This window comes from Gigantopelta aegis, unplaced genomic scaffold, assembly GCF_016097555.1.
Source record: "Gigantopelta aegis isolate Gae_Host unplaced genomic scaffold, Gae_host_genome ctg2639_pilon_pilon, whole genome shotgun sequence".
Classification (NCBI taxonomy): Eukaryota; Metazoa; Mollusca; class Gastropoda; order Neomphalida; family Peltospiridae; genus Gigantopelta; species Gigantopelta aegis.
In genome coordinates this window covers 31,470-42,500 of record NW_024532979.1, presented here as the reverse complement: position 1 = coordinate 42,500, position 11,031 = coordinate 31,470, and the positions used below count along the sequence as shown (strand labels likewise).

Sequence of the window (11,031 nt, the reverse complement as noted above, 5' to 3'; positions counted from 1 at the left end):
TTCAATTCTAGTATATATATATATATATATATATATATATATATACATACATACAATCTATGTAGGCTGACCATGGCTTGGATCAGGCACAACACAAATGTTTTCAATCATGGTGAAAATAAAGATGGCAAACGTTATTATATATATATATATACATATATACATATATATATATATATATATATACATATATACATATATATATATATATATATATATATATATATATATATATATATATATATATATATACACCTCAAGTTTGCTAGTTTGAATACATTAAAAGTTTTTATATATAGACTACAGTACAAATTTTTAGACTTGATTCACTTGGGAAAATGCAATATGCATTAGCTATATAGAAAATTCATGTTTATAGTAAAATCTGCCAAACCTATGTGCTATGTAAATCTAAATTGTTCTAGGCTGCTGTATGTTTATTGCTATTTTCACAGTCTTCTAATAGAATACTATATGTATCAATGTCTATTTATGTGAACATAGCCAGCCTGATAGGCCACTGATAGTTATGAATTATGATATAACAAATGTTTTCATTGACATGTTACATGTAATTGTAGGTATCCATTTTAAGTGATAACCATAAGTTATACAAGCATACAAGTACCATACATAGAAGTATGACAGTGTTGTCTAACACAGGAGATAATCTATAAGAATCCTTTGCTTTGCAAGCTTTGTAACACCTGGTATGAAAATATTTCACACAGGGTAAATTCTGAAGTCCAATCCAATCATTATGATAGCTGGAGCAACAAATAAATTTTTTGTTTGTGAAAGACCTTTTATCCTATAAAACAGGAACTACAAACTTTCTATTCACCTACAAGGTTACATACATGAAAAATAAAGCTCTTAGAGAGACTGAAGTATACTCCCTCCTATAATGTACGTAGCATAATACCAATAGCACTATGATGTACTTACCAATTCCTTCTTGTCCATGAGAACATGAGAACAGCAAAAAATGAGTAAAGACACAGACAACAATAATCGATAAGTCACAATTTCTGGTGTTAAAACAATTGTCACTTTAGACTGGAGTATCGTGGGACAGTTTTATTGACGCTCGGTTACTACGTATATTCAGTATTGGGTGGTATATATGTATGAATAGCAGCTGACGAATACAATGTATCAAAAAGTACTTTTCATGATCGATCACCTCACTGGAAAGGTGATGTTTGGGTTTGTCAGAGGACTAACAAGATACCTTAGCGATATTGAAGAGGAAGAACTTATGCAGTTTTGTTCATCTACAGGATTTGCTAAGTTTCACAAGGAAATTTTAGTCATTATTCAAAGTGTTGACCAAAAAAGCATAAATGTTACTGTTACAAATGGTTGGTGGGACTCTTTTAGAAAAAGGCATCCATCATTGTCTCTTAAATATCCTTCCTATGCTATTGAGCCATGTGTACCTCACCTGAAACATTTGATGTTTATTTCGATATTCTGGAAGAAACATTAGATCAAAATGACTTGTCCAGTTAACCTTGCCAAATATATAACTGTGATACAACCGGTATGCCACTAGACCCAGCACCTGCCAAAGTCATTGCTCAGAAAGGACAAGAACATACTCAATCAATTACTACTGGTAACAAGACTCAAATTACTGTGTTGTCTTGTTGTAGTGCAAGTGGCCATGTCTTGCTACCTATATGATAGTATTTTACTGAAAGATATTAAAAACTGAAATGACTATAGGAGAGGTACCGGTGCTAGGGTCTATGTATGGCTTGTCAGAGAGTGGCTGGATTGATGGTGAACTGTTTGATCTGTGGTTCAGGCATCATTTTCTGTCTCACACTCCACCACTTTGTCTATTACTTTTATTGTTAGATGGACATTCATCTGATTATACTCCAGCTATTATTAATATAGCTGCAGAGAAAGGAATAATTATGTTTTGTTTACCACCCCATTCTACACACTTGACTCAGGCCCTTGACAAGAGATGTTTTTCCATTTTAAAAAATATATTAGCGAGAAGAATGCCATGATTACTTAAGCACAAACCTTGGAAAGGTTATCACCAGGTTTACATTTTGTCAGGTTTTTCAACATGCATGGACTGAGAGCACGACAATGGAAAATGTTATAGGCAGTTTTTCATACCACTGGTGTTTACCTTATTAACAGAGCAGCTATTTTTACTAAGACACTAGTAAAATCTAGAATGACAGATTTAGAAGCCAAGAAAATCCATTACCTTCCCCTTTTATAGCCCATCTCTATCAAGACATACATCTCCAGTACATAATACCACCTTTACTACTGAAGAGATATTACTCTTTCAATGACATTATGGGAAAGGCTACAATTTGGAGACTGATGTATGATATAACAAGTAAGTTGAAATGTATCCTCCTGATACTTCTAGACCTGAAGTAGAAAATTCATGGATCTCAAATTTGTCAACTTACTTTAATTTTTTTATATGAAATGCCAAATACAAAGCTTCTAAGGAAAGAAACAAGAGCATTGCTTGCGTTTTGAACAAGTGGCGAATTTGTAAGATGCTGGAAGAAAAAAGTTTTGGAAGAAATGAAAAGAAAAAAAATATGCCCTACAAGAAAGAAATAGGATGAAAGAGAAGTTTGAGGCTTGCAAGAGAAGGTAATTCTAATTACTAGTAATATAATGAATACATAATCAATTAGCACCCTTTGTACAAGCATTTATTGTTAGGAAAACAAAGTGTACCTCATCTCTCTGTTACTGACTCTGGAGCCAGGTCTAGTACTTGTAAATGAAGAAAATTTTTGTTTACAATGTATATGTAATTAGTTTTAGATAAACAAAGTGTATCTTGTCCCTGTCTAGATCTGGTACTGGTAAATGAATATGTATTTGATTACAATGTATTCTATAGTTTTTTTTTTAGGTAAACAAAATGCATCTGTTAGTGACTATAGAGCTGCTACTGGTAAAAGAATATACATTTTATGATGTATTTACAATGTTACTAGGTAAACAAAGTGTATCTCATCCCTCTGTTAAAGAGACTGGGGCCAGATCTTCTACTGGGAATGAATAAATACTGATTTCAATACAATGCATAAATAATTATATTGTCCCTTGTGTTAGTGTCTAGAACTGCTACTGGTAAATAAATATGTTTTTTACAATGTATTTATAATTTATTTTTAGGTAAACAAAGTGTGTTTTGTCTCTCAGTTAGTGACTCTTGACCCAGCTTTACTACTGGTAAATGAATATAATATTTGTTTACAATGCATTGTAATTATTTTTAGGTAAACAAAGTGTATCTTGACCCTCTGTTAGTGACTCTAGACCTGCTACTGGTAAATAAATGTATATTCAATTACAATGTATTTTTTTATTTTTTGTAAGGTAAACAATGTGTATCTTGTCCCTCTATTAAAAGACTAGAGCCAGATCTACCACCAGTAAATGAATATATATTTATTTAAATATATTATTAATTACTATAAGAAGGTAAACAATTGCAAAGTGTATCTCATCCCTCTGTTAATGACTCTAGAACCAGTTTTATTAATTGTAAATAAATGTATATTTATTCATTTATAATTATTATATATAGGTAAATAAAATGTGTCTCCTCAGTCCATTACTACTGGTATCTAAAGACATGTTAATAGTGTGATAATGATTACATTGTAAACAGCTTGCCTGAGTCGTTTATGTTCTCATCCAAGACCTTACAAATTTTTTACAATGTCCTTACTGTGACAGGGGGTACCACTGTTTGTGTATGAAAATAAATTATTTGGATGCTCAAATAACTGGCTTTCATTTTAAATGTAATAAGTGTAAAACAAATGCATTGTTATCTGAACAATTTTTTAATAGTGACCGAGTGACTTTTGACGTCAACTTTTTCAATAGTGCTTATTTTGTTAGTATTTATTTTAGTAGGATATGCATACCACGTCTCTTACTGTTGGATCATGGAACACAGGGACAGCCACTAATAAATTCAAATGCTATGTACCAGAGTCTGTAGAGGTTTAGTAGAACATTTGTTTACTACTTTTAATGAAAAGAACCAAGTGTATGACAGTAGAATATTTTATACGAACTTAGACGGTCCGAAATTCTTCATTTTGTGATTGTTGCTGCTAACATCAAGTTGACAACGGCGGCCCTCCACATCTAGTGTTTTACCTATCTATGACCAGCATTTATATGTACTAATTTCACTGCTTCTATTTTTGACTAAAGCGGGACAACATCCGCATATACGTGGTGCCTGAACATCAATAGTTTTGCAGTTGTAAAGATATGTATGTGTGGTCTATGTACATTGTATTTTGCTTATCCTGCTCTAGTTGGTATCTGCCGTCTCATACATCCTCAGTTACTTTTTGCAAATCTTTACTATATACTCTAGTTATCTCTCCTTTCTTGCATAACATGACAATTACATATATTAAAATCATTTAATTGCACATAATCAATGTTTTCATGATTTTTATATGTTGTTTTTCCATTTGGTGGAAAACTGTCTGGTAATTACCTCTTCAAAGACTACATTTGAATTGAAAATAATTTATTTTTTTGTATTGTAGAAAGCAATCGATTTCATCCACTGTTGTTTGTTTAAAACCTTACACAGTTTCAGTAGCACTACAGGAGAATCTAGACCCCGGGAAAACACAGCTTCAATCTGTCAAAATGAGCCCACTTGAAACTTCTTCCTCTGGATATCTTTAATTTTTGTAGTAGCTTTCTGAGAGTTGTTTCTTAACTTGAAATGGGCCAGTCCTTAGGATGATGAACTTCTTAAAACTGTCCTTAAGGGACAACAGCCTATTCTTACTCTCTATGTAATCTCTTGCAATGAACATATTCTCCTATTATATTATATATAATGTATATGTGTGTGTGTGTAAATATATGTATATGCATACATACATATTATATATATACATAATGTATATATACTACTTTATTGTTTGGTAAAGTAAAGACAATAGCACTACAAATAGCCAATTGTTTTTCTTTTGTTATTCATTTTGAACAATAACCTGAAGTATGCAATTAAACTATTAACTAGTTTTATATTGGTGTTAAAAATAAACCATCACATGAGTATTAACTGGAAGTACTATACATATATAAAAAGTAATATTGAGTGAAGAAGGTGTGTGATCATAAAAGTGAGTGTCTCAAATATATTGATCTGTGCTAGACAGGAATCCACATTACAGCTTGTAGTTCATGAAATGTCATTGTACTATAATGTTAAATATTAACTATAGGTGTTAATGTATAAATCTGAGTTGTACATACATACATACATACATACATACATACATACATACAATACATACATACATACATACATACATACATACATACATACATACATACATACATACATACATACATACATACATACATATATATATATATATATATATATATATATATACACACACATATACATATATATATTAGAAAAAGAGCTTATATAGTGAACAAAACCACAGAAAAAGGAATCTAGTGATTACCTGATGTATGTTGGTACTTGCTACAATGATTGATGTTATAGTGTCTAACACATAGTGGACTCTAATAAAGAGATTAGCAACAAAGGAGATCATTGAAAGAGAGACAGAGACAGATAGAGAGACAGAGGGACAGAGACACAGAGAGAGACAGAGACAGAGAGGAGATGGATAGGTTGACAGGAACAATAGATAGATAGTTTATAGACAGAGATGGGTTTACATTTTTCTTATGACAGAGAAGTGAAAGTGGTGAGTTGAAGAGGGAATAGAATAGACAAAAGTATGACATAAGTACTAACAACATTCTTTTTCAATAGTTTGTTAAAGCATTGAACTGAAGAGTGTAAGTGGACTTTTCATGGAGACGAGCTCACTCTCTGTTTACCAGTAACATAGCATCAAGGATCTGGATTAGTCTATGAGGAAAGAAATATGCGGCGGGTATTAGTATGTAGTGTATATAGCAAATACTTTCTTCCAATGCCACCGACTGAGAGTGTGACTTTGAGAAGCGTGTTCCAGTGAGCTCATAACCTATAATAAGTAACATTACTGACATGCATGATGTGGTGTAAATAATGGTAGAAATGTACACTGGAGTTCACTACTCTATTCTGGCCAGCTACACTGAGCATACACACAGAACTTTGGTTAATATTCTTAGTATATGTGAACCAAACTAGCATTCATTCCTTGAGACTTATGCCCAACAGTTCCAACATATACCTGTAATAATTGTGTGTACTGTTGCTCTGTAGCCATATTTTAGTTGTCAATGACCATCACTATAAAAAAGTAATTGGATGATTTAACAATATATGGTTATACAGTTGGTATGTAGCAAATTGTTTGAAAGTATAAATAATATACTAAATGTGTTATAGAATTGATATTTACCAGTTGTTACAGCTAATATTACTTGTAACAATTGATAATCAGTATATTAGTATTTAAAACAGTATTACATCTACATATAACTTGTATAGCCATAATTATATTGGTTAAATCAACAAATTAGTCTTTACATGACATCTATCCTGGAAAAAGACATGTACTAATAAGGCAGTATATGCAAAGCTTTCATTATAAAAGATTTAGGCAGACTTATACCACTTGATATAAATTGTATAGTCAATTAACATAATATTATTGACTATTTACCTCGTGAGCCTTATCAGCTGTTATTGCAAAAAAACATCCATGTATATGGTGGTGTGACTCCTTCAGTTTAGCAATCTCTATCTCTGGGTAATCAGCACAAAGTGAATGAAATCTCTCCTCTATCATTGCTTCAGTTAGATATCCTGAAAATACAGAATATAAAATCTCCATACAGGAATATGTGTAAGAGGATTACAGAACATCTACAACACACTTATATTCCATTGGTTTAAAAACCTAATGTTACTCATTTAATGAAAATATTTTGTTAATAGCAGTATAATGTAAACTGAGGACTAGTTAAGTGTGTTATAAATATTAATTTCTTCCTGGAGTAAGTTCAACTACTATATATTATATAAGTTTTCCTCAACTTATCCTTGTTTGCACATCCAATGAATAAACAATTTATGAATCTTATTGAGCCTAAAAGATCTGTGGATTTACTCTTGGGTTGTTCCATCATGTAATTCTAAGAGTGATTGTAGCTTAAAAGTTTAGATACTCTATGTAAATTAGTATTGTGTGAATCAGACGCTCTTAATTCACATGATACTAACTTGCACAGTTATTAGTACCGTGTCAACCAGACTATATTCACATGTAAATGAACCTGACAATGTTAAATAACATCAAATATTAGAGTCCATTCTATTATGTACACCTATGATAAGATAATTTATTGTTATTTAATTAGTCACTAGAGAAGATAATATTTCACTAAAATTGATGTGTACTTCCAAAATAAGTAGCTAAACAGATCACACCTACAAGAAATGAAAAATAATAAGTTATTAATATAATTTATGCTACACATACAAATAATTGTCCCAAAAAGTATAATACATTAATAATATGAAAAAAACTCTTTCTTTCTATGTAGAGAATACAAGTGATCAACCACAATACTTTAAGCTACTATGTTTGTCATACAGTAATAGTTGGGACATGCTACACTAGTGCTAATTATTATTCCTTAAGCTACTACCGTAGATCGGAAAAATTTCTTTTATCATTAAAAAAAGTCAAACATTGATCCGTGTACAAAAATTAAACACACTAAACGTTATGCAAATTGAAATATTTACAATAGGAATACTTACAGTATATATTCACATTTTCCATCATGGTGCTGAAAGTGTTCAAAGTGTAGAGAGTGTAGGTAAGTCAAAAGGAAATCCTAAAGAAAAGGAACTTCAAATAGTTCTGTCTGTACAACTACTGGTTTGATATTCTCAAAATGGCACATTACATGCCAATGGCTGGATATGAGGGAGTTAAACACACTCTTTAGAGGATTATAAAACGTTTCTGGTGGCCAGGAGTAACAAAGGATGTGAAAACCAATGTACAGTCTTGCCCAGAATGTCAGAAAGTGGCTAGGTGACCTACAAAAGTGCCATTGGTGAAGATGCCTATCATTGGTAAATCTTTCGAATGGATAGCAATGGATATAACAGGACCATTACCGAAGACAACCAGTGGACACCAGTACATTTTAGTTATCAGTGACTATGCTACAAGATTTCCAGAAGCATATCCACTCATGAGATTTACAGCCATAAGTGTAACTGATAAACTTATAGATTTATTTTCCAGAGTGGGAATACCAAACGAAATTCTGACAGATCAAGGCACAAACTTCAGAGCTGCTGAAGGAATTGTACCAGATGCCATATTGACAGGTTCATTTGGATCAGGAGGAGGTGGAGCTCATGATGTCTTTATAGAACAGAATTGACAACCTCTAGTACACTGATCACTTAGTACATAATATAGTGTTATTACAGTATTGTCAGTAATAACCTATTTATAACTGACCATTATGTGCAGTGGCTGTTTAATGTTCACCGCCATCCCAACATTCGCCAATATTAGGACATTTAGCTTCTTCACAGACCTGTAAGAGTGGGTGGGGAAAGGGTGTGGTCATTGTTAACTTACAGTGTGTAGTTTAAATCAAGAAGGTTCTGTTTCAATAGATGATAATTTTTACCCATTGGGATATCTGTTATTAGTCATTCCGGTAATTGAAGGCGTTGGCCTTTCTTCCTTTTAAGGAAATCAGGTGTAGGAGGTTGCATTACCAACTACAACAAGCTTCAGACCAGGTCCGTTGGCAATGAGGTGATGTTGATCAGGAGAGAGTCGACTTGAGATGAGGATTACAGGATGACACCTAGTGTTTCTAATACCCTGGAATGATAGGTTATTTAATAGGATATAATAAATAGCGAAGACATACCTTTAGGGCTCAGTAGCAACTCTATTTTGTAGTAGGTGTGGTTTGAATGACAGGACCACGCCCGTTAGATTCAACATGGCTGGTGTTGATCTTCGAGGTTTGGAGAAAGAATTAGTCATTGCACTGGAAGCTGATAGACGCTATGCATGATCCCAAATTTCGTGCTATTCATCAGAAAGCGGGGTCATATAGGAATTCAGGTATTTTAATATAATTTAATTTCCAAGAATTCCACCCATTTTTGGTGCGGAGATATTGTCAAAGCTTCTCACATGCAGCCTCTGGATTGTGCAGATATTATCGAGGATCTTGACACAGCCTTGGAATCCAATAATTTCAGGAGGTTCCCAATATAAAGAGGGTGTGTGACTAATCTATGTGGAAGTGGTCCACCCACTAGTCCTCAAGAATATATATTAGAGTGGCATTAATTGCAAAGAAGGTCACATGATCAATACAAGTTAGAACATTTTTATTTTTTTATTGTTTATTGTTATTTTTGTAGTGAACTTGGCATCATAATACATGGCAAAATACTCAAGCCGAGACAATGTATGTCACATGACATATATCACATGACTTTCATGTTATTTTCTAGTGTGGGCTACTTAGGAAATATTCTACAAGTTTTGCAAAATGTATGTTATTAATATGACAAGAGCTATTATGTATATTAATAATATAGTATACAGTACAGTGCTTTAAATAGAGTGCCATAAAATTATTATATGAGTATATGCTATTGTGTCATTATACAATACTTGTATATATAGTAAATAATAATAGATTTACTAAATAAAATAAGTGTAGTTTTCTTAGCATTTTTCATAGATGATGTTGAAGTTATTATTGAGATTATATTAGTTCTATCAGAAATACATGTTTTAAAACTCTCTATTGAACTACTGAACAGACAAGAAAGAGCAGCTGTGAGTTCATATCATAGATCATATGACTATGTAGCAACCACTACATTAAGACAACATGACTATGAAGTGAAAAATGCTAGAATGTTGTTATTCATGATGGAGTGATGTTTTTCAAGAAGAAGAAAGAAAGACAAGGTAATAACGAAAGAAAGTGACTTACCATATCAATTTTATAGATAGTTGAGTTCCGATTTATCTTAACTTTAAGTTTAATACTTCACTAAGTTCGTGAAGCTGTCCCCACTGTCTGATAAATGTGCTCATGGTGTTACAAAAACCCTCATAAGGGTATATAATTATATTGTAATATAAGAGAATTGATACAGTTCAATCAATTGATGTATGGATCCTATATTAATTTGAGTTTTTTTTACTTTGTTAGATCTTCATGAGGATGGGAATTCCTTGTGTCATAACAAGTGACAATGGTAAGGAATTTAAGAATGAGCTAGATAACGAGTTATCAAGTAATTTGGGAATTAAATGTATATTCACTACCCCTTACCATCATCCGGTAATTGTATGATTTTTTCCTAACTTTAATTTATTTCACAGGCAATGGACTCGATGAAAGGGTATAATCAGACGCTTCATAGTATGCTGGTTAAATTGTGTCCTTGACAATGTGGGATGAGTTCTTGCATATATGCATATAATACTTCAGTTCATGAGTCTACTGCCTTCACACCATTTGAACTTATGTACATTCGCAAAGCCTTCCTTCCAATTGACATTGAAATTGATGACAAAGTCCAGAAGAGCTAATAGAGCAACTATCTAAAGATACTGGTGATGGTCAAGCAGTTCAAGAAATCACTAGACAACGTCTAGAGAAACTTGAAAGTAGCTAAAAACAATATTAAGAAAGCACAAGAGAAGCAAAAAGAAATTTTTGATAGAAACTATGCTTGTCTAATCCCTTTTTTAGTTGGAGAGAAGGTGCTAAAGAAGATACGAGAAGGAAAATGGTTGAACGTTATACTGGTCCATATATTATTACCAAATGCTATGGCAAAGGTATCTATTCTCTTCAAGAAGTCGCTGATCCAAGTAATGTAATTTTGAGAGTTAGTGGTGCTCAACTGAAACCACACATTGACCAGCCTGATGAATATGTAAGTAACTATCTACTGACTCAACTCCACCACTACCTCCTTGGGTAATACAGTTA

At 32.5% G+C, this 11,031-nt stretch overlaps 1 protein-coding gene across 1 annotated transcript in view; it reads right to left on the bottom strand.

Annotated features, from left to right (window-relative positions):
* LOC121391554 (ankyrin repeat domain-containing protein 39-like) overlaps positions 1 to 11,031 on the bottom strand; it is a gene marked incomplete at its 3' end in the record, with an annotated part of 42,121 nt that overhangs the window by 14,082 nt on the left and 17,008 nt on the right. Inside the window, exon 2 of the mRNA XM_041523140.1 lies at positions 6,687 to 6,829. Coding sequence (XP_041379074.1) covers positions 6,687 to 6,829 — 143 coding nt within the window. The remainder of the gene's footprint in view (positions 1 to 6,686; positions 6,830 to 11,031) is intronic.